Consider the following 23,555-nt stretch of genomic DNA (forward strand, 5'->3'; position numbering starts at 1 on the left):
ACAGTCGGCTTCGTTTCCTGGACACGAAGCCGCCCCGTAATTGCCTCCGAGGCAGGGCCCGCGAACCCTCCCATCCCACCAAGGCAGGAATTACACCCCGATTAAAAAAACCCGAAAAACTAGGAAAGCAAAGCGTCCTACCTGCACCTGAAGGGAAACAAAGAATCCACTCATACGTATATGCAACTCGGTTTGCAGTTTTTAATTTATTTTTGTTATTTATTTAGGAAGTGAAATTTAGACTCAAACTATAAATACAAAGGTATTACACATGAGATATTCAGGAGGCTTTTTTTTTTCTTTTTTTTATTTCTCACATATTTTCTATGGCATTAAACATACAGCAGGGAAACCAAACAAGGTTAAGTTTTGTATACAACAAAAACAAGTTACAGAGTTATATACTGTCGCTTTGCCAATTCATAAGAACGCCTACCTCATACAAACGAAAGCTCTGAGAACAGCTAACCAACTGCCATTTCTAAGTGTTATTTGCATTAAGCAAGCTGTCTAGAACCAGTGTGCTTTACCACTGCTTACTCAGTGACATCACAATGTTCTTAAATATTTTATTTATGTACTGTCACCAATATATAGAGGTACTGCAAAGAGGGCCAAACACTTGCAGAAAGTCATTTTACACTAAGTTCACATGAACATTTTTGCATTTTATCCCCAAGTAGCAAAGCTGAGCCATCGCTTCACACAGTTTCATCGTTAAAAAAATCCCACATAGCTCCATCTATATCAAAGAAGCATAAAGCAAGCTTAACAGCAAATTTCACTTATGCATTTTCTTGTGGGGGGAAATAAAAGGGTGTATTGATTTTAGATATTACCTTATTTATATCTAAAGAGAGATGACCACCAAGAATAGGTTCACTAAATTTATTGAAAAATCAAAAATGTTTCTTACAAAAGAGCATTACATTCTGCACACTGCTCTCAAAGGATGCCAAGGACACGTGGACTACCAGTATTCTCCCCCTTCAAAAGGAACAGTGTACATGAAAGCAGGGTGTTCACAACAGTTACAAAGAAACGTTACAATTTACCACCAACAGTGAACAAAAAATGATATTCACTCTCTCTGCTGTTTCAAAATTTCAATGTTAGTCTCACGCGCCCTTTCCCTCCCCCAAAATATTTGTAAGGAACTAAAACATTACATCTGGTGGACAGCAAAGATTCCACTACACCTCAAATGCAGAACACCTATGAAGCAGAGGAATGTTGGCTTTTTAAACAGAAGCAGATAAAAAAAAAAAGGTTGCAGGACTCCTTCAGTTCTTCACTAGTCTTAGAAAAACTTTCCAGAATACTGCTTCACACTATAAAAAAGAAAAAATAATCTTGCATTAGAATCCTTCAACATCTGCATACTGCTTCACACTATAAAAGAAAAAGAAAAAAGCATGTATTAGAATGATTGACCATACATCTTGCATCAACATTAACAATGACATTCTTAGAACAGATTACGTTTCAAGAACTTGTAACACAGTAAAAAATAGTTACAAAAGATTAACTGCTAGTAATTATATATATGTACGCACATATATATGAATATTTTAGGCACACTTATGCATTAGTGATCTGGAGCTGAACAGTTAAGTTAAACATTAAAATCTACTAAGATAGCTAACATGTTAATAAAGCGAAACTTAGCAAATTATATCTGAAGCTGTTATTTGCATTTGGCAGAAATGACAAGGTGACACTAGCAAGGTGTGAAATGCTGCTTAACAGCACCAAATTGTCCTGATTTCAACTTGTCCTGTAGAGGCATGATCTGTGCCATATGGCAGACTGCGATTTGTTGTCAATTTAATTATCTAAAAACAACAAAATCACTAGTCTTCCACACAGAACTAGACCAACATCCACTGAATCTTCTACATTTTCTACAGGCTCTATGTAATTTATTACAAGTAGTTTGTTTGGGCTTTTTTGTTTGTTTTGCAGCAGTTTTCACCAGAGAAATCAGAGGACTGCTTGGTTAAGGTGTCTTCCAGCAAATTAGTTTTGAGGGTGTCTTCATTTTAGTTAGAATGGAAAACAGAGGAGAGTCAAGGCAGAACTACCGCTGGAGAAGTTAGTTTCAAACAGTTACTTAAAACCTGCCTTCCAAGAACCTCTATTACAAAGAAGAAACTTAGAATGCACCAGGAAAAAAAAAAATCAATTTAAAACTGACAGTGAGAACAACATTAAACTTCAACTTGCCTGTTCTGCAGTAAATATTGTGCATTTTGTATCTGGTCCTGTGTTCCCGTAATAGTTATAATCCGATCTTCTGAGCCTTCTAGTGGTTCATCAATTTTGATTGAAGCTCCAGACTCATGCCGTATTTGTTTGATTCTCTGGCCTCCCTTTCCAATAATAGATCCTGCCAGCTAAGGGAGAAAGCAAAACATTCATTTACTGATGTATCTTGACATAACAACTATTAGAAAATGCCTGTCAGTGTTTGTGCATGAGTTTAATTTTAAGCTTCCTTCTTTACAGTCACAAAACACCCCCCCCACAATACCAGGTACAGACATGCATCTGGGATAAAATTGGAGAACTGGCATTTTAAAAAGAAGCTGCGTGGACCATTTTTTATTATTTGATATTAACTACTAACATTGCTCTGAGTATCTCTGTGACTTTATCTTAACTAAACAAATTAAAAGCAAGATCACTTTACTTACATCTTTGGGAATCGTTACTTGTGTTGTGATGATAGGTCCTCCAAGATCTCCATATGAACCACGTCCCCCTGCATAGGAATAGTCTGATTTAAATGTATGTACCAAGCCCTTTGAAACTTCATAATTAGTTATGTATCAAGGTTCTGTAAAAAAACTTACCATATCCAGAGCCACCCTCAAACTGTAACAGAAAGAGAAAGATACTGTTCATTACTTACACGCTTCATTAGCACGTTTACAATTTAAGTAACACACTGCTAACTCTGCCTATTTTATACATAAATCTCAACCCCCCATGTTATAGCAATTTAAAAGTGCTAAAATATAACAGTCATCTTTCCCCAGTAAACCTCTAATGGCAAAATGAAACAAGAGGTGCAAATCTCATTAACCTCTCGTCCCACCTTGTCAAAAACTTCAAGGAGGTGAGACAGAAAATGACATTAACAATCCAGACATAGCAGTTTACCAAGCAATCTTTCTAATTTATCTGCTGATGGACAGCTCAATGCTTACCTACTACAAACTTTCAAATCAAGAGATTTGAGAACAGTTTCATTAATACTATCAGTATAGCTCAGGAGAGAAAAAAGCCTCATTTTGGTCACCAAAAGTTTGCCAGTGACTGTCAGCCCTCCTACTCCATTCATCTATATCTTAAAACACAACTTTAAATATACCTCTGTAACTTGCCTCTCAATTATGCTACAGTCCTTTCATTCTTAAAACAAGACAGCCTTTCTTAAAACATGACATGAGTTACTTCTGTCCTGCTAAAACACCATATATCAAATCCAAACCACTGCAATAAGCACTGCTGGCATATTTTAGGATTCAGACTAGTACTTGATATCCAAGTGTTTAATTTCATGTAGTGCCGTTTAAATGCACAAAACCTCATTTTATTTAACCCCCTATAAAAGCATTTCTCTAGAATTTAATTTTTGGAGTGCAGATGCTGAAATGGCTTCTGTGAGAAGAAACCAGAACTGCTTCTGTGCACAGATACAGTCAGTTCCAGCTGGCTCCAAAACACCCACAACCCACTGCTGGCAAGAGCTGAATCTACCAGCAGATTCCATGGCACTTCTGTGATACCATATTTAAGAAAGGGAAGTAGGTAAATAAATAAATGCCATGTACTATCTGTGAGAAAGAGGAATAACAAAGGAAAGATGCAAGAGAGATTACTGCAGACACCAAGGACAGGAGGACTACAGTATGGTAGTATGGGCAGGAAGTGCTCCAGACCACCAGAGCAGGTTTCTCCGCAGTCTGTGAAGGAGATCATCATTTACTTCACTACAGTCTATGGAGGATCACGTGAGAGCCAATACCCAAACTGCAGTTTGTGGAGACACCATGCCACAGCTGGCAGACATGCCCTGAAGGAAACTGCAGGCCACAGAGAGCCTGCACAGGAGTTCCCTCTAGCAGGAACTACTGCCCACGTCAGGAGTTCAGACAGAAACACATTTTTCTGGTAGGAACATGAGTCCAGTGGAGGACCCATACTGGAGCAGACTGTTCCCAAATGATTGGGAAGTCCCATTCTGAAGCAGCTCATGAAGAACTGCAGCCTGTGCAAAGGACCTGCTCTGCTGTAGTTAGGGAAAGATGGTAAACCAGTTGAGGTCCCATATTATGGAGCAAGGAAAAGTGAGAGGAGGAAGGAGTGACAGAGAGGAAATGTTGAAGAACTGGCTACCACCCACCAAAGCCCATCCTCCCTGCACTGCTTGGGCCGAGAAGGAGGTGAAAGAGTCAAGAATGAAGGACTGAAGTTAAGCCTGGAAAGATGATTTCAGAGGGAAATCTCACCATTCTTGCAGTTTCAAGGCAACAAGCAACAAGAATTTTCCCCAAACTGGGTAACAGCACTTGATAATTTGTCTCCTTGTCTTTACCACATCTCATGAGCTTTTTAATCTTAGTTTCTGCCTTTTGTCTTGTTGAGGAAGGAAAGCGAGAGCACAGCTGAGACAAAGCCTAGCAGACAGCTAAGGTCGACCCATCACAACTGCCAGACTGAGAAAATTGTAATGCAACAACTTTTCTCAAAAAAAATATTTATCTTCTACTTTCTTGGAACATTAAAATTAAAGCTATTTGTACCAAATTCTTCAGCTTATCACAAAATGGCTGAGGTTGGCAGGGACCTCTGGGTCACCGCTTCAGACTTAATTGAGAGAGCAATCAGAGTAGCATGCTGCAGATTTACAAACACATCTCTGCTGTTGTTTACCCTTTTTTAGGCAAAACTGCTATAAAGAACAATCCTTTATCATTTCTGCTACTCCTCCCAAGACTACGGGACAGCAAATGAATTTGACTGCAGTTAAGTAATACAACTGCAGTGTTTGTGTGAGCTGAGTACTGATATTTAATGTCTGCTGTCACTTGACAATTTCTAGTACAAATACTTGATTAATCCTGTCAGAACTTTCCTTCCTAAAACCTGTTGTTCAAACTGAATATGCTCACATACACAAACAATAAGAGGCAACTTTTAATATCTCCTATTTGATATAGGAGAAAGCAACATAACAGAATCAATACAAAATACATATCCTAAGTATTAGCAATTACAATGCATCAGTTATGGATTAAACATTACTGTTTGAAATACCAAAACAGCTTATAAAAGATACAGTGGAATAGAAAAAAATCCTGTCTTCTGACTGTAATGCTACATAGCTTCGTATTTCTGTCAACAAAACATGTATATGACACACCGTTAGGACCAGCTGCCAGAAAGTTCTGAATCAGAAGATTTACTATTTTCAACAGATGAAAACTGCTACTGACTGTATTCAAGCACAAAAAAAAACCTTTATCACTTAACCAATTCAATGAAAGTTCTTGGAAAAAAAGACTAGGGACACTCACCAGCTCTGGTGGCTGCATGTCATCACAGGCATCTACATGACACTGCATCATCTTCCAGACAAAACAGAAAAGGAAAAAGGAAGAACAGATATAAGTCCATGTCTTAGAGACTTAAAGGTTAGTTGTAACCAAATCCAATATAAGCTGGTACCAAGAAACTCTTTTCTGAACTACCTCTATACAACAGAGACAAAAAAAGTATGAGGCTTAGACAAATTACAAGACTTGTTACCTTCTACTTTCAGCATAATGGAACTGCTCACTCTCACCTCTACTGCAGTGTAACGTATTTTCCTCTAACGTAAGTAGACAAACAACTAGCAGCAAAGCATGAACAGACTTATTTTTTGGTTTTGGTTTTGTTTTTTTTTCCTCTTTTTTAAACCTCTTCTTAAAGTACTAAATTCATACATGAAAAAGTGTTACACTGATATAAAAATAACATTTATCCTGTATGTTTTTAAAAAATGTTTATTAATGCTAAACTATCAGAGATCACCTTGATGCCAGGAGCAGATCAAGGACACTGCTTCTTATGTTCTACTAATTAATTTCTATTTACCTCATATAACCAATATTTTAGCAATATACTGCTTCCTATCTACATTAGAAATTTAATTATGTTTTTACAACACACAATATATAGAACTTTCAGAATTATATAGAAAAGACTGAAAAAAGATTAACAGGAGATTATAAAAATATAGTTTCTGAACTACTATTAAGGCATAGCCCTTTGCAGAGTTAAGAATGACGCAAGACACAGAAGATAAGCAGCATACAGATAGAAAGTTCACCTCATAATTTAAAAACAGCTTCTAAAACCCTAGCTGCATGTCTTAAGACACATAACCAAATCCTCTGGTCTGTAGACTACTGGTACCAGAATGGAAATCAGATGAAACACTGTCTGGGCAAGGCAGTGTAAGTGCCATATGAATAATAATGTATTCACTTTTTACAGAAGATGCATGCAGTCCTTGTCAATGTCAAAATCTGTTAAAATTATTTTTAACTTTCATCCATCGTATAAATTTTCGTTTTTTCCCTACATAGGTAAATTAAAGAGATGTCTGATATTCTTCCTTTACTGATTTTTACATGGTTTGTATTGTTAATGTTTAAGACATTTGATATTTGCAATCAGAATTGTATGAACTTTTACTGCAGTGTCTATACAGGAATATACATATATATACATGCCTAAGTTTAAAAAAAAAAAAAAACAAAACTAGGAATCATATGAAGGAGCAAATTATGGAAATACATGCCATGAAAGTTTCTGAAGATGCACCCCATTTAAGAGATGTATTTCATTTTAATTCTCTATAAACCTCAATTTATAATGTTTACAACTGTAAAAATTATTTTTAAGCTAAAAGGGGGAGGAAAGTAGAGCAAATAAAGTGGCTCATTATCCATTTTTCTACCAGTTTGAGCTGAGATGGAGCTAATTTTCTTCACAGTAGCTTGTACGATACTATGCCTTAAGTTTATGCTTTAGATTTTTGATAAGAACAACCTGATAACTCTGTATTTTTTAGTTACTAATGAGCAGTGCTTACAGAGTCAAGGTCTTCTCTGATTTTCACATTGCTCCTCCAGTGAGCAGGCTGCAGGTGCACAAGTAGTTGAAATGCAGCAAAACCAAACCGACCAAATGGAAAGATATTCCACACTATACAATACTGTGCTCAGCAACAAAAGCTGGGAGCGGATGGAAGGAAAGGAGCATTTCCCAATGTCCTCCTACAGGTTTGTCTTCCCAAGAAATCATTAGGTGTGTTGGAATTCTGCTTTCCTGGAAATGGCTGAGTATCTGCCAGCCATTAGGAAGCAGCGAATGAATTCCTTAGTTTGCTTTTGCTGTGTGCAGGTTTTGCCTTACCTACTGAACTGTCTTTATCTTGATCCACAAGTTCACATTTTCACCCTCTCAATTTTCCACCTATCCACGGCAGAATGGAAATGAGCGAGTGGCTGTGTGCTGCTTCCCTGCCTAGGGGGTTCATCCACAACCACTGCTGATAGTTTCGTGTGCATTTATGTATTTGAAAGAGCCACGGGAATTGAGGTGTTAAAAAAAAAGAAAAAACATATTCAATTCTTTTTCCAATTGTCTGAATAGTTCTCATGGTCCACAGGCATTTGATCTGGAGTAGTTACAGCCTGCAATGTATAGTTGTTTAGGAGAAACAATATAGATCTGTTTTTCAGAAAAAACTTTCAGAACAGAGAAAGTATGTCAAATGAACCCTTACAAAAAGCAGCACACAATTACAACTGTAAGCCAGGCAAAGAAAATTAACATTATTTTAAAATGAAAATTCTTTCATCTCAAAATTTACAAGGCCATCAATGTCTTCTCTCAGCATCCCAAAAATGAATGGTTCAACATTCAGCCTCAGTGGTCTTTTTACTACTGCAAATTTACTCCTTTACTAGAAAATAAAACTGGCAAAACAGGACGTTTTATCTCTAAGATTTTGGAGATGTCTGCCTGAGAAAAGCATCTACTGTTGCCTTTTTGTTTTATCTACATAATGCACAAAGCAGTGGTTTTTGTCTATGAAAATGAACACATGTGATTACACTTTCTTATGGACATTCAAGTCAAGAAAGTAAAGGTCAACTTTCAGATTAACAGACCAAACAGGAATCCACACAATTTTTCTATTCTAGCTGGAAGGGAACAAAGCTAGAAGACATTACCACTTGGGAATAAAGCTAAGCAAGACTGCTGAACCAGATACACAAGAAAGGGCAAGCTGCCACATTTGTGATCAGCTTCACGAACTGTAAATATGAAAACACAAAAACTCGGCTTTGACAACCTATGAATACATGTAAATAATTAGTTTGGTATATTTCTTGATTCTTCCAGTTTATTAGGATATTAAATAGTGTAGGCAACACTTCTTAGTATCTGTTATGTGCAAGACTTTAATTTCAACACTTCTAGTGAGTATCCAGCATCCTTGTAACATGTACTTCCAGTAACTCTTACTCCCAGAAGGTAGAGATGTGTAAAACCCATTTATTGATATTTCCTCTTTATTTCTTCTTCATTCATTAATTTTAAGAATATTTTTTAAAAATCTGAAAAAAAATCTCATCTGTCATTTTAAGAAAGGTACCCAACAAAGCTAAAGAAAAAAAAAATGTTACCACAGACAGCTATGATTTTTCTTCCTATTACAAGTAGAGGAATCTATTACAACTACAGATGATTGCTGGAGAAGTTACACATCAGGATAGTTTTAAAAGTTTCCGTAAACTATGATTCCACTCTCCTTTCCCTTTCCTCCCAAGCAGTTATTAGCACTAATATGGTTAAAAGTACTTAATTTAATATAATAAAGTTCAGTAAAAATATAAATTACTACTGATCTTTAGTTGCCTTTTTAACATGTGTGTTAAGACATCCATGAATAAAATAAGGTAATTGTTTTGACACGTTTTCTTTATTTGAAAAGCCTAGCATCTCCTGTTTCTGTGATTTTCCCTAAAACAAAAGTCTAAAAGAAAGTCAGTGCATGATAAAGCACAGCAGAACTTGCTGTGACACTGATGGCAGAAGCAGGCAACAGGGGAGGTTAAGGTTATTGTCCTATATAATCCTTATTTTCTAAACACTCCTTTGAAAGAGGGACTGCTTTTATAGAGAAAAGACTATATAAGTGCTTGTGTTTAACAACAGTACCTTCAGACAGTCATGTGCTGAACTGTGCTTATAAAATATGAGAATGTAAACTTTAAACTCCTACCATTCCATCGTAACGGTCTCCTGGTCTGCCTCTTCTGTCGTAAGACATCAGATCTCTGAAATGAAAAAACATCTCATAAATCACATCATAAGCCAGTTTCCTACATTCTCATTCACATTTTCACATTCATGAAATGTAACTACTTTAGCAAGGTAGCGAATGACAAAAAGAACTCTACAATGGCCACCGTTCTAGCAGCCTCCATGCTACAATACAAAAAATAAATTCCAATTTCAAAGTGCTTCAGAGGAATATATACACAGTCTTCACTATGAGCATGGAAGTGTGAAGCAAACACTTGGGAACCTGAACACAATTCAATACAACTTGACTTTTATACATTGTATTTATGCAACAACTCACCCGCCACGAGGAGGTGGAGGAGGAGGAAGGGGAAGATTACGAGCTCTGCTGCCGCCTCTGCCACCACGACCTGGTGGAGGTGGTGGAGGTCCTCTACGAGGGCTCATGTCGTCATAATCTCTTCTTGATGGAGGCATAGGTCGACCACCACGGCCAGGAGGCATTCGATCAAAACCTCCTCTCCCACGCATAGGAAAACCCACTGGGCGTCCCCTTCTATCATCAAACATAGTAAAGCCACCGTAGTCGTATGTTTCATCATAGAAGTTGGGATCATAAGGCTGAGCCCGTCCTTTTATTGGAGACTAAAATACAGAAACAAGAAGTTAGCACCATTATAATTAGCATATTTAAATATATTACGTGTATAGAAGCATTTATCTTATTTTTGATTTCACAATGCTTGTAAGAAAGGAAGAGGTGATGAGTTTCCTGTAAACTTGATAATAGAGGAACTGCTATTACTTATCAGTTGCATTGATTTTCACTTTATGCATTAATGTTAAGTGAAGCATGAATAATGTCCCACTAGTATAGAAATTGCTTAAGTGCATCCCAATTCTGGAAAACAACAACTACTTCAAAACTTCACATTCCAGCCCTTTGCTACTGGAAAACTAGGAAGTACTGAACTCAACAGAAACTGAAAGATGTAATGTCCCAACCAAATGATTCCTATTGTTCACGAATGCCAAAAGAAGAATAAAATCAAATGTAATAAACATTACCTCAGAGATAAGATCCAAAATAATCTTGATACATTCAACAACTCTATCAGGTTTTCCACCAATAAGCACCACTCTGTCAGTTGAATGAGGACAACACTCTTGGAAGAGCTTAATGGTGGTTTGAGTGTTCTATTGAAAAGAAAATACAAGACTCTGAAATATAAACTTTATAAATTCCTTGACAATAAAATGGTTAAAATGCCCACTGAAGTGCTTTTAAATAAGCAATTCCAAAGGCAACTGAATTTCCAATTATTTTAAGTACTTTCTTACTTTTGAGTTCTCACAATAAATTTTGTTTTAGAAATGTATATTTTAAAGCTCTGTAACTATATATTTCTCTATTAAGAGGAAAAATAGTTCATTATTTTCCCTTTGTTATTTATGGCTAATGTATACTACTATTAAACTAAATACTAACATAAGGATCACACATCCATTGCAAGCTTACAGGTTTCATTAACTTTCACTTGTCAGGAAAACATGCTTTGGATACAAGACACCAACGTTGCTAGGATTACATGCCTAGCCACCTTGTCTTTGTCAACATACGCAGAAGATTGTCAGCTTATACATGAACTGATCTGAAATTGCCTCTCACACAATACCAAGAAAGGATAGAGAACAAAGGTCTTTTAAGTTCACAGAAACCATTAGCTGTTTTGAACAAAACCTTCATTCCTGCACTGAAGGAAAACAACAGTCTTGAAGTTTTAGATAACAAAACATCTACTGCATGATCTTCATGATTGTGTGGAAATGGATTTGCCTTAAATCATTCTGCATGTCAAGCCACTCACCCCAAGGAATCTAAGCCAATACAGTAGATCCTTCCAGGAGTGATGAACTTTTTAAATTTAGAAGCGTCCTTTATAAACGCTACCCTACCAGAAACACTGCTTAAAAGCTTGAAGAGAAGTACAAGCCTCTATTATTAATCATCTCTTTACTCCTGAATGTTTCCAATAAAAATTCATCTCAGGGTACAGAAATCACACACACTGTGGTAACAAGGAACTATCCAACAGAGGATACCCACATTTGCACTTTATGAACACAAAACACACAGAACAAAAGCCAAGTCTTGGAAGAAAAGGAAACAGTACCTCTCTGAGTTCTTTGATTTTAGCACCCTTGACACCAATAATTCCTCCTGCCAAACTCTGGTGAATAAGAAGTCTTAACTCGCAGTCAAAGTCGCTGCCTTTGTAGTGTTGATACTGTCAGAAATATACGTTAAAGAAGGAAATAAGAGACAATTTTTTTCCTCCAAAGATAATAGCATGATTTAGTCAACTGCAGAATTGTAACTCTTTATTTCCTTTCATATGATAGCATCTTGCCTCAACATCAACTGCTGTCAAGATCATCTTCTTTACTTCTATTGTGACATTGCAAAACTTTCTGTAACAATTTCAGAAGATAGCAAACAGTGCAACAAGCTTACAAAACCAAGGCAGGGTACAAATGAGAATACAAGTGCTTCTAACTAGAAACTAAAGAAAGTTAGGAGACAAGTGTTCTGGAAGCAGGAGGAAGGGGAAAGCTGCTCCAAATATTCATTTAGTATTTAGAGACCACTCTTATCACCTATCAAAAAATATATATATATACCAACACGTAGTTTGACAGTTGTGCTGCTTCTTTAGAAAATACAAAACAAAAGCCTTTTAATTTAATGTATTAAAAAGCAGCAAATCATCTAGAATTATCTCAATTTAAAAGCAAACCTTGTGGGTATAAAGAACAAAACTGTTAAGAAACTTACCTCTTCTAAAGTAGGGATAATCTTCTTCAAGATTTCTCCAATTGTCTCTATATCTGCACTTATACTCAAGATGCTGTCAGAACCCACAGTGCCAGACAATATGGAGAAGGTGAAAAGAAGAAGCAGAAGTAAATTTTTTATTCATAATGATACTTAAAATTCTAACAAGATTTACTGTACTGAAGAACTTAGTCAATATTCCCCAAATAAAGTAAACCTGTTTTCTGAATTCAGAACACATGCATCTTTGTTTATAACCAATACATATGCATGATAAATTTAAGATTAGGTAGGTCTTGCAGAGAGACAGAGAGAGATAGAAAGAGAGAATGGGCTTTTGGAAGGGCTCAGATTAAGTGGGCAAGAAATTGACGCAGAACTGAAAGCAGAAGTGAATATTCATGTTCCCCGCCACCACTAATTTAGGATACCCTCGCTGTTACATTGGTAAAACTGGCACACCTTCTCGTAGTATAAGTGGGGATATGCAAGTGGTGAACACTGTATCTGGAGTAAGATTATGATACCAGTTAGAAATTAGATTACTAATGGGCTCTGCAAGAAAACAAATACAAATGCGAGACAAAAAAGGACAATACAAATGAGAAGTGAAGGAAAGTGAACCAGAGTTAGCATTTCATCAGAAATAATTATGAACAGGCAATGTTGAGGGAGCAAGGTGGGCCACAAAGACAGAGCGAGAGACTACTTTGAAACAATTTGATTTACAATGCAGCGAATATGCAACACTTGAAGCTGTGCTCCTTCCATTGAAATAAAATTAGTGGATTGTTCGGGTGGGCAACTCACGTAAAAGTTCAGTGACAAAAAGACTTAATGGGGAAAATAAGACAGAAAACTTGAAAAAAAACAATACACCGTCTATAAGGGGATACTATTTAATTATATAAAGGCAGGTAATAAAATACATTTCTCTCTTTCTAATCAGGCAGTGAGGCATAAACTGTTGGGACATACCGCTCGGGGCCACTGCTGTCTGGGACTGAAACACTGGCATTGTACTGCATTGGTCATTGGCGTTCGTGGATGTTGGCATTGGGCATGGGTATTCAATCGGAAGTTGTCAAGTATGGTACCCGTTTGGCAACGAGCACATTTTTGGGCATAGCCAACCAGGGTTTTCACATGGGCGTTCAGGGGCGGATGGGCCAACGTCATGGTGGGCAACGCAGGGGCAAGACGATCCAGTACATGGGCAACGGAGATATATGGCCAAAAAAACAAGGAGAGGGAAAAGGGGGAAAAGCAATAAATTTTAATTTAATACAAACTATACTCATTACTCTCAATTAATGAAACAAGCTTACGTTGTTCTGAAGACTAACACAATAACGGATTGCTACAATGACTGTGGCTTATCAGTGTGGACCTTAAAAATGAGTCACTATCTGACTGAACTAACTTTTAACATACGACGTTTCAGTAGCAGGCTGGCTCATGAGGGTAGACACAAAACCTGTCAAGACTGATACTACGAAGACCTTGGGCAAAGAGGGAATGTTAGCTTTCCAGACCAGTCTAAATTATCTGGACTTAGGTGATCTACTAATTATTAAAAAAAAGCCAAACCAAAACAAAAAAAAAACCAAAAAAGGAAAAAAAAAAAAAAGAAAAACGAGAAAACCACTAGCTGCCAAAGAGAGCATATGTATGATTCCTGACCATTTCAGCTTAAAGCTACTTGCTGTATTTATGACCTTAGGTGGAACAGATTTCTACTGAGACATCGCCAAATACTGTGTTGAACAGAGTTTTGCTTGAAAAAATTGTTGAAATTGTAGTTGATGTTAAGTACAGGAGTGTAAACAAACAGAATTTAAGAAGCGTTGCCAAGTTTTATAAATACATAACATTAATGCTGAACACGTGTTTAATCATAAGAGTCAACCCACTATAAAATATGAGTAAGCATGTAAGTCATGACTGTTGAAAAATGTTTCCAAGTAATACAATCGTGTTTCTCTACTGCTCTATGCCCATACTGTAACCAACTAAACCTAACATTAATGTTTTTGTGTTTCATGTGCAAGCTGTTAAGGAATGGACAGACAATTTTCATGTTTTGTTGTGTGTGTTTATTCTTGGTTTCTTTTTTTGAAGGAAGTTAAAGAACTCCTCTATCACCAGATTATGCCAGCCACCTGCAATGGTTTCAGCAGCACTATAATTGATTCACATACATGGGAAATGGTACAATTAAGGGTTTTAAGTTTTATCAGTATTTCTTGTTAGGATGTTAACTCACTTGAAGTGTGTAATATAGTGGAATTCTACTCAAAGGAAAAGAGGTTTTAATATAAACCTCTTCTGTCATGGGTCAAGCTGGGCTTTAATTACTCAGATCCCTACTCTAACAACCTACAAATAGCTGGTAGCTAGACTACTGGTGTCTAGAGTTGAATTGCTCCCATTTCTAAATATGAATGCAACCAAGCTTTCGATGTAGTGCTCTGAAAGAATTGGTGTTAAATTAGTTTAAACTTGTGTATACTCACGTCTGTACGAAGTGCCTTAATATTTTTGCCACCTTTTCCAATCACTGCTCCAGCGTTCTAAAAAAGAGTTTTCAGAAGTCACATTTTGCCAACAATTCCGAGGTTCAGAATAAGAACTATGTATCTACTTCCATACTATCCTGCTGGGAGGGGTTGAAGGAGCAGGAGTATGCCTGCTCCTTCAACCTTCTGAAAGGTTTGGATCAAATGGAAACAAACTAATAAGGATTTTCCATAGGAAAAATACCAACAACTCTAATTAAGAATTCTAAGGGAGGAGTATTTAGTTTTACAACTAATATTCAAAATACAACTTCAACATACAACTTCAATTCAAAATTTAAGTCTAGACAATTCTGCCTATGTTAGAACTATCTCACAGTTAAGATTACAAGTTTGAAAAAGAGGATTCCATGAACATCAGCAATTTCCCTAATTTAACCTTTTTTTTGTTGTTGTTTTAATGTTCACAGATTTCACTCTTGCTCTCCAAACAATTCTTGATAATTGTAAGGGTTTCCTTTAGTTTACATCTATTTAAGTCAACTGACTTTTCAGAGGGGTGCATTTGGCAAAAAGCAAAGACAACATTAACAATCACTAACTTTCTAAACATTTCTAAAGAAGCATCAGAAGTAAGATAGCAGAGCTCAAAGAAGAGTAAATGCAAAATTACATTCTGCTTTTTTCTTTTATTTTTTTACCAGGTTATTTCAAAGACTACATGCAGATCATACCTGAGGCTAACAGCACACAAACATTTCCACGTAACTTGATTACTGGGCAGAAATGCTGCACGGAGCTCAGATATTTCCCCATGCCAGCACAAAAGACTGAGATGCTTCACACAACATAAATTATCTTTAACAACTGTAAGCAGTAGAGGAAATTCACATATAGCAAGTTTACAGGAACAATTTACACTAGTGCATGAAGCTATTGCAATCCCTAAAGCATTATTCCCACACTTTTTCCTGTTGGTGCATTTGAACAGATTTAGGAAATCTGACAGTGAAAGTTAGTAAAATCCCAATAAGCTCTCATCTCAGCTACCACACAATTAACAATCACTGGCTGGCCATTCTTTGAACTGCTTCCTTTCTGAAGACTAATGCACAGTCACATACCCCTTTCCCCCTTCTCTGCTCCAAAATGACAATCCACTCAAACACAAGGAAAACAGCTGTTCATTTCTATTGCTTTTTTTCTTCAGAATTTGTCTTCTTTAAAGAAATCAGCAGATTCTCAAGAACTTACCCTTTGAGTTACTGAAGAAAACTCCATCACAACAGTCCTACTACTATCCATGCAGACTGAGAAATATTTCTACTTACTTTATATTAAATAAAGCATGTTCTTTCTAAACCTATGTCCTAAATTACACTTTGTCCAAGCTGTCTCAAGCAACACTATAAGCAACAACAGAGCAATAATAAAAAGATAGCATACTTTGCTTTGAAGCAGGATACGTAATTCAACCATCTCATCTGTATTCCGAGATCTCTTGAAGGCCTGTTCTTCCTCCATGTCTTCTGCAGGACGTTTGCCTGTAGAAAGGTCCATAGGGGGGAAATACAAACATTTATTTAACTTTCTAAGTCAAAACAAAATGAAACAAATTCCAAGTTTACCCTCCTCCTCACACATTACTGCTTATCAGCCCAACACTAATTATTGATGTCCAATCTCAGGTTCATAGCAAGTCAACAGGCTTTTACACTACCAGTCTGCATCAGTTATTGAGATCCCATTTAAAAACCCTAGAATCATGACTTAAATGTCAGTATTACACGCTTGTTTGGTGACACATTAGCAACATGCTGTTTCAAACAATACAGCATCACCTACCCAGTATTTCCTCTTACAATTTACAACTGTGAAAACCTTTCAACCAAGAAGTTCAAAGGCAGCTTGTCCAACAGTGAAATAATGGTGAAATAACAGGAAAGCAGCATTTCAAATGCTGTTTGGAAAAACTAGCATGAATCAACTCAGCACTACCTCCCTAACTTCCTGCAATGCAAAAATACTGTTAGGAGACATTACTGTTATTTTTATGTAGTTGCAGCTATTTAGGCAATCCCTAAAGCATTCAAAGAAAAATTATGCTTTCATGCTTCAAAAGTCAGTCAGACAGAGCACAGAAATTGGAAGATTTAATGCAGAATGCAAGATGGGAGCTGGTAAATGCTTATTTTATACAATTAAAGCATTACAAGATGTTTAGGAACAATGAAATTATAAAAGCCTGATTCAGAAAAAAAAGTAGTCCTTGAAAAAATTTACCATTTGTCTCTGTGTTGGTAAAGGTCTCCTCCTGTTGTTCAGTCTCCATCACCTTTTTTTCTTAGGCTGGCAGATAAAACCTGTTGAAGAATAAGAGTTAGAATACCTACTTCATAAGAAAGCGAATTGTGCATTATATTTAAGAGAAAAAGAAAAGATGAATGCCTGCTTCTGAGACTTACCGCTGTTATATATCCTTGTGGAGAAAAACCTCAAGTATTCTGGGCGGGATCAAAATCCAACAGCCTATCACCTCCAAAAACCTATGAAAACAGCACAGATGAGTTGTGACTTGCTTCCTGCTATGATTCTCACTACAGACAGAACAAAAAAGAGGTCTGACCCAAGTTTTTGCTGTAAAGCTCTTTATAAATGAGAAAACATATGAAGGCCAAAGACACCACTAACAGGTGATATTAAACAAATCTGTAACCTTACAAATAAACAATTATAGTCTTAAGCATCATCGTTTCCAAGCATTTGGTAATATTAAGTAGTTACTGTTATTAACTGTGATTTTCAGATACTTAGAAGAATACAATTCCTCTGCTCCGAGTGTTTAATTCTGAATAATTTCAAATAAAAACCAGGAAATTTCTGGTAACTGTCAACATTATTTTTTATAAGTCTTGTGTCAACTAAATAGCAGGCATTTTAACATGCCTACTTTCGTTAAATCCATCTGGAAATACTCACAAGGCCAGACAGGAATAATTTCATAACTTAATTTCTTCCAAAACATAATTTCTACAGATAGCACCACCACACAATCCACTCGTCTCCCTGGTAACTTATTGTTTAATTTCCAGCAAATGTCTGAGAGTCTGGTTTCCACAAAGGAAAGAAGGGAGGAGAGCCCAACTTGTTAAAGGTAGACCCAGCCAGTTGTTAACTTGTTACAACTGCACTGTAAGGGACAGGTGGCAGCCGTGGAGCAGCACCTTCTCATCAGAGGTTGGCCTTTGCCTTGCGTGAACTAATGAGTCTCAACCAGACACTGCAAAAACGCTATTATGTGGTGAAAGAGATTTTTACAAGGTTCAATCAGCCCATCTGAACACCGGTTATTCCACTTCCGACCATCCCAAGAATTTCAGCACCGCAGGGAAGGAAATGAAATATAATATCTTGGTTCAGGGCTTAATCTCCCCCGGCCTCCTTTACTGATCACCCACAGCAAATCTCCCCTGTCACGTGTACTTAAGGTGCTCTGCGTTACAGTGCCTGCTCTGTAAACCGAGCCAGTGGCATTAATGTGACGAACGCAACATTCTTACAAACACCAGGAGGACAAAGCGTCCACGAGTGGCTGCAGCCCCGAGAACAGCACAGGGAAAGGCAGACACGGTTCTGTTCCGCTCTCCCCTCGCCGCCCGCTTCCCGGGAAGCCGCCGTTACGTAACCCGCAGCCCGAGCCGCAGCTACCGGCGGCGTCGGCGCGCAGCAGAAATGGCGGCGGCTGCAATGGCGCCTGCCCGCTGCTAGGCGGAGCCGACGGCGGAGGAACCTCCACCATGCGGCCGCACGGAGATCTCCCCCCTCCCGCCCCGGGGAACACAAAGAAGGCGGCCGGCGGCTCTCGCCTCGCCGTCTGGGACGGCCCGGCGGCAAGAGGGGCTCCGCGAAGAGGCAGGCGGCGGCGCGGGACACACCGCTCCGTGCCGGCGCAGCCTCTCGGCGCAGGCCGCGGCCGCCAGCGCCCTCCCCCCGCCGCCATAACCGCCGACAACTCGCCCCGGGCGCGGAGTTGCCGAGGGCGGGCGGAGAAAGGAGGAGGCGGCGGCCGCTCTCCCGCCCTCCAAAGTAGCCGCTGCAGCACCGCCAGCCTCGGCCGCACCGCTCGTGCGGGGCCCACGCCGCTCTTCGCATCCTCCCCTCCTCGCCGGGGCCGCCCCGCTCTCCTCCTCCGCACAGCCTCACCGAGCTCCCCGCGGGACCCTCCTACGTCCCGCGGTCCACCCGGGCCTTTCTCCTCGCCGTGTCACGGAGGGGTGCTGCGCGGCCCCGCTGCCCCCCCCGATGTGGCCCGGCCTCCCCGCGCCCACCTCCCCTAGCCCGGCTGGCACACTGCTCCCCCCCGCTGCACCTCGCCGGGGGGCCGACGTTACCTGCAGCCGCCGCCGGCCCCCGCGCACACAGCAGAGAAAGGGGTGCAGCCCCCAAGGCCGACGCGCACCTCCGCCGCCGCCCGGCGATTGGCTCCGCCGCGCCCCCACCGCGCGGCCCTGCCGCCGCCCCGTTGGGGAAGAGCGCTGCCCCTCAGCGCTCCGCTCCGCCCTCCGAGTACGCCACGGCGAGGCCGGCCCGGCCGTTTTCGGGAGGGCGATGTCCGCCGTCCCGCGCCATCCCGCCGCGCCCCAGCGGTACGCCTACCTGCCGGGCGGAAAGCCGCCCCTAGAGCGGCGGCGGCGGTGGAGACAGCGGGAAATGGCGAAGGAGACCGACAGCACCCTCGTCGCGCGCAAAGAAAATGGCGCCTACGAAAACCCCGCCTGGCGCCTGCTGCCCGGCGCCGAGGGGGCGGGGCTCTCGCGAGGCCTAGAACGGCGCGCGGATCGCGGCTGTGATTGGCTGCCGCGGCGCGCGGGCTCGGGATGACCCCCCCCCCCCAGCGGGGCTGCGGTAAGTGCGGGGCGCGTCGGTGGTGCCTGGAAGTCTCTCTACGCCTGCTGAGAGCCCTCGAGCCCGGTCCAGGCGTTCGCACGTTGGTGGTGCTATGGTGGGGCCTTAGGGAGCGTTGAGGCGGGTGTTCGTTTATGTTGCTGTGGGATATAGCAGCCAAAACCAGGTACTGTGTATTTTGGGTGTTCTGGGGGTGAAGTAGTTGCGGGCACGGTTAGACAGTTTGGATGCACACAACTACTCCCTAAGCTAAACAGAAACTGCGGCCTTTTAGCCCCCAGTGATCGTCAGGTACTGACTGCCGTGACGTGTGGCCGTCAAACCCTGCCCTGAGGCTTGAGATATCAGAGGTATTTCCTGTGGTCGGGCCCGAAGCTCAACTCCAGTGCCACAGGAGCGAGCAGATCTGTGTTGTGGATGGGGCCTTCTGCTTCTGTTCACGAAATGGGACAGTGTTATCTCAGGTCAGTTCCTGAAGTAAATTCAATGTTAACAGTGGCACCCAGAAGAAGAAAACAAAACAAAACAAAACAAAAAAAAATAGGAGATCCATTTTTGTGTGTAGCTCTGGTCATGAGATTTGTTTTGGTCTGGTCTTTCCACACACAGCAATGGGGAAGCGGTTGCGTACTTCTGATTAAATCATCAGGAAAGAAGGACTTCCCAAGAAGTGTTGGGTGTTGAATACTGTTCCTCCATGAGCAAGCTGCATGGGTTGCTGATGCTAGCTGAGGCTTACTTGTTTAAATGTTGCATATTTATTTTTAGTATCCGTGGAAGCGTTTCTAGTTGAAAATGCTTCTATGTTGTCACACTTAGAATAGCTGGGCTCCTAAATGAGAGAAAATTGCTGAATTGTAGGAGTGAAAGATATGTCACAAATTCAGCTGTTGTCAGAAGTGTAAGTATATCTTTCTGGATTTTGTTTTAGCTTGAAAGAAAATGTCTACACCTAATGTCACAGCAAGAGTGGAAACCTGGCTTTCATCTACATGGCACATTAAAGTTCCTTTGACATGGCTAGAAGCATGTATTAATTGGATTCAGGAAGAAAATGGTGGTGGCAACTTAAGTCAGGCTCAAATTAACAGGCAGGTATTTGAGCAGTGGCTGCTTACAGACCTAAGAGATTTGGAATATCCGGTTTTGCCTGATGGTATCTTAGATGCCCCCAAAGGAGAGTTGTCTGGCTTTTACTCCTTGCAGATTGACTCATTGCTTGATGTTAGCCAACCAGCATATTCCCAGCTGCAGAAGATAAGAGGGAAAAGTACTGTAAATGAAGAAGTAACAGCCAATACTCAGGCATCCCAAAAGCCCTGGGAAGCAAAGCCTACCCGAATGCTGATGCTGCAGCTAACTGATGGGATACATCAAATCCAGGGCATGGAGTATCAGCCAGTGCCTGTCCTCCATAGCAGCCTTCCACCTGGAACAAAAATCACCGTGCACGGTAATGTTGCATATCGTCTTGGAGTCCTTTTGCTTAAACCAGAAAATGTAAAACTTTTGGGTGGTGAGGTGGATGCTCTTCTGGAGGAATATTCTCAGGAAAGGGTCCTTGCTAGATTACTTGGAGAAGCTGAGAACCCTGTTTCTGTTGGACAATCTGGTCATGAACAAATTGTTCCAGGTCCTGTGGATGAATTAGGACAATCTCTAGGCCCTTCGGATGAGGAGCTCTTGGCCAGTCTTAATGAAAATAATGATTTTATTTTAAACAATGAAACATCTTTAGAAAGTGGATACTGCAGTAGAAGCAATAATTTTAGTACAGCCTCAGGTTCACTCGCTGCACACAATGAAAATGCTTTGCAACAGGAATCAGTAAATCATTCAGATGAACAAACTGCACCTCCTATGGAGTACGACGATGCCTTTTTAAATGACTTTCCTTTGGAAGATGACATTCTTCTGGAAGAAGAGATCCAAAGAGAACTACAAGAAGTGCCATCAGTTGCCAGGAATGGAAATGTAAATTTAAGTACTGAGAGAATTCCACATATATACCAAAGCTCTCGTGGTTCATCTTTAAGTGAAACTTCTGAAAAAGATGATGGATATGAATGGGAGAAGCCTGTAGAAGTTACCAGCCAGCGAAAAAATCTAGGAAGAACAGTATCTACTGGTGATAGAACTAGTACTAGTGGCTTTTTACAGTGTAACAGTGTATCTCAGGCCTGCAGCTCGGCTACTGTTCTATCGGAAATTCCTCATGAAGAAAGACTGAATGATTTAGGCCTGGATGAGAGCAGCTGTCAGTCCCGCCATGCTCCTGACAGCAGGCAGTTGAACAAGGATCCTGTATCTTTCTCAAAAACTGTTCCAGAAGCAGATCAGCAGGCCATTCTTTGCAGACCAGAAAATGCATGTTATCTCGATTTAGATTCTCCACCTTTCACATACATTTCCCTTCTCCTTGCAAAAAAGCCAGAAACTGTTACAGTTGTGAAAGTGAAGTGTTTTATTGTAACTCTCACTGGAAATCTCACAAGCAGTAATGGGTCCTGGGGTATAAAAGCTAAAGTTTCAGATGGCTCTGCTTACCTTGAAGTAGATTTTGCTGATGATATTCTAACAAGTTTGATAGGATTTTCAGTGCCTGAAATGCATATGTTGAGAAAAGATCCAGCTTTGCAATCAAAGCTTAAGGATGGTTTAGAAAGATGCCAGAAACAATTGATAGATCTCTGTTGTTTGATGACTATAGAGTTTAATCCATTTCAGTCTAAAGCCACTGTCTTAATACTACAGGATACTGATGCAAGACATCTAGAACAACTGAAGAAACGTTTAAATAAAGAAAATGTACAAAGCTACTGACATAACAGAAACATTTAAATTAATATTTCCTCCAAGAGTTGAAAGTTTAACACTTTGAAGTTAAGTGGTGTGCTTTTTCTTTCAGAGAAAGTTGTAGAAAAATGAGAAGAGGGGATGAATTGATGGGAAAGAATTTAGCACTGTGCTTCTTAAGTGACAGCATTGAGTTACATTTTCACGTAGTTCTGGCTTGATTTAAAACATTCATGTATCCTTCTAATTCAGCAACATCTTCTGTGTTCTTGACTGGTATTCTGTAGGAGCAGATTTTGTCAGGAAATGAATAATAAAGAACAAACCTGCTCGTTCTTACTCTTTCTTAAGGGTGAATTCTTACCTGATATTTAAAACGTAGCTGTGGTGGAAAGCAATTGAGTAAATCACGATAGAATTATTGTTTAGGTGTGATCACTTCTGAATATGCCAACTTGAAAATTTGAGTAGATAGTGTTTGTACAAGAGCCTGAAGTATAGAGAAGTGGAAGATTTTCTTCTAAAAATTCAGGTGTGGAAAAACCCAAAAACCTACATATACAAAAATGGGATAAAAAAAACCAAAAACCCTGTATTTAAAATACTTGGCAATTTAAAAAATATATTTTATTAGCAGAAAATAATTATTTTAACAAATATGTTTCTATGTTTTGGCATGTTAATCATTGCTAATATTTTTGAACCCAGGCGAACTTATTCATTAGCTCTTACAGTATTTATTAGTCTAATCTCTCCACAGAGTTGTTAAATACTTATGCTACAAATCTCCCGTACAGTAATGTTGGCCTTAATTTTTGTTTTGTATTTCTGCTTTTGGAGTGTATATAAGTAAACATTAAACTTCTTGTATAAATTTTGGTGAAAGCTGTTCTGTCACCTTCAGAGAAAAATTATAATATATAAAAATCTTTTTGAGTGTATAGAGAATGATAAATATTTTTGTTTGGTTTTGTTCTTCCCTTTTCTTCTTCCCACCTTCATTTTGCTGTTTGAAATGAGTGGAATTCTGAATTCTTCTAGGAGTAGGGTGATAACAGCATAAGTCTGTGCAGTGTTGAGAGAGCGTGTGGAGAAAATTGGTAGTGAAGAGAGGGATTTTTCAT

The 23,555-nt window shown here is 39.6% G+C and overlaps 2 protein-coding genes across 9 annotated transcripts; one reads left to right on the top strand and one right to left on the bottom strand.

The window, feature by feature from the left end:
- Positions 1 to 187: 187 nt before the first annotated feature.
- Positions 188 to 19,508, bottom strand: HNRNPK (heterogeneous nuclear ribonucleoprotein K). 5 transcript variants are annotated; one of them, XM_048930871.1, is made up of 16 exons: positions 19,387 to 19,508; positions 17,196 to 17,276; positions 17,014 to 17,093; positions 16,177 to 16,286; positions 14,728 to 14,784; positions 13,190 to 13,233; positions 12,212 to 12,284; positions 11,550 to 11,663; positions 10,444 to 10,572; positions 9,716 to 10,020; positions 9,353 to 9,407; positions 5,586 to 5,636; positions 2,856 to 2,877; positions 2,697 to 2,779; positions 2,227 to 2,396; positions 188 to 1,331 (listed from the first exon to the last, which is right to left on the bottom strand). In XM_048930871.1, exons 3-16 carry the CDS (start codon positions 17,060 to 17,062, stop codon positions 1,301 to 1,303), a joined length of 1,293 nt encoding a protein of 430 aa, XP_048786828.1. In that variant the 5' UTR covers positions 17,063 to 17,093; positions 17,196 to 17,276; positions 19,387 to 19,508; the 3' UTR covers positions 188 to 1,300. The 5 variants fall into 5 exon arrangements, with proteins under 5 accessions (XP_048786828.1, XP_048786830.1, XP_048786829.1 ...); XM_048930873.1 differs by having other exon boundaries at positions 16,177 to 16,274; positions 19,387 to 19,507; XM_048930872.1 differs by having other exon boundaries at positions 188 to 1,392; positions 16,177 to 16,274; positions 19,387 to 19,507.
- Positions 19,509 to 19,521: 13 nt separating this feature from the next.
- RMI1 (RecQ mediated genome instability 1) lies at positions 19,522 to 22,767 on the top strand. 4 transcript variants are annotated; one of them, XM_048930865.1, is made up of 3 exons: positions 19,594 to 19,635; positions 19,910 to 20,099; positions 20,567 to 22,767. In XM_048930865.1, the coding sequence occupies exon 3, from the start codon at positions 20,578 to 20,580 to the stop codon at positions 22,456 to 22,458; it is 1,881 nt and encodes a 626-aa protein (XP_048786822.1). In that variant the 5' UTR covers positions 19,594 to 19,635; positions 19,910 to 20,099; positions 20,567 to 20,577; the 3' UTR covers positions 22,459 to 22,767. The 4 variants fall into 4 exon arrangements, with proteins under 4 accessions (XP_048786820.1, XP_048786822.1, XP_048786821.1 ...); XM_048930864.1 differs by lacking the exon at positions 19,594 to 19,635 and adding an exon at positions 19,642 to 19,801; XM_048930863.1 differs by lacking the exon at positions 19,910 to 20,099 and having other exon boundaries at positions 19,522 to 19,635.
- The last annotated feature ends 788 nt before the right edge of the window (positions 22,768 to 23,555 follow it).

This window comes from Lagopus muta, chromosome Z (genome assembly GCF_023343835.1).
Source record: "Lagopus muta isolate bLagMut1 chromosome Z, bLagMut1 primary, whole genome shotgun sequence".
In the NCBI taxonomy this organism is placed as follows: Eukaryota; Metazoa; Chordata; class Aves; order Galliformes; family Phasianidae; genus Lagopus; species Lagopus muta.

What these genes read in the sequence shown, in the direction of transcription:
- HNRNPK (XM_048930869.1), bottom strand. Translation starts at nt 17,062, where the DNA reads ATGGAGACTGAACAACAGGAGGAGACCTTTACCAACACAGAGACAAAT. An exon ending in CCTCCACCTCCTCGTGGCGG is followed by an intron (nt 9,408 to 9,715) that starts GTGAGTTGTTGC and finishes TTTTCATTTCAG; the next exon opens with AGATCTGATGTCTTACGACA. An exon ending in ACATGCAGCCACCAGAGCTG is followed by an intron (nt 2,878 to 5,585) that starts GTGAGTGTCCCT and finishes TTTCTGTTACAG; the next exon opens with TTTGAGGGTGGCTCTGGATA.
- RMI1 (XM_048930863.1), top strand. Translation starts at nt 20,578, where the DNA reads ATGTCTACACCTAATGTCACAGCAAGAGTGGAAACCTGGCTTTCATCT.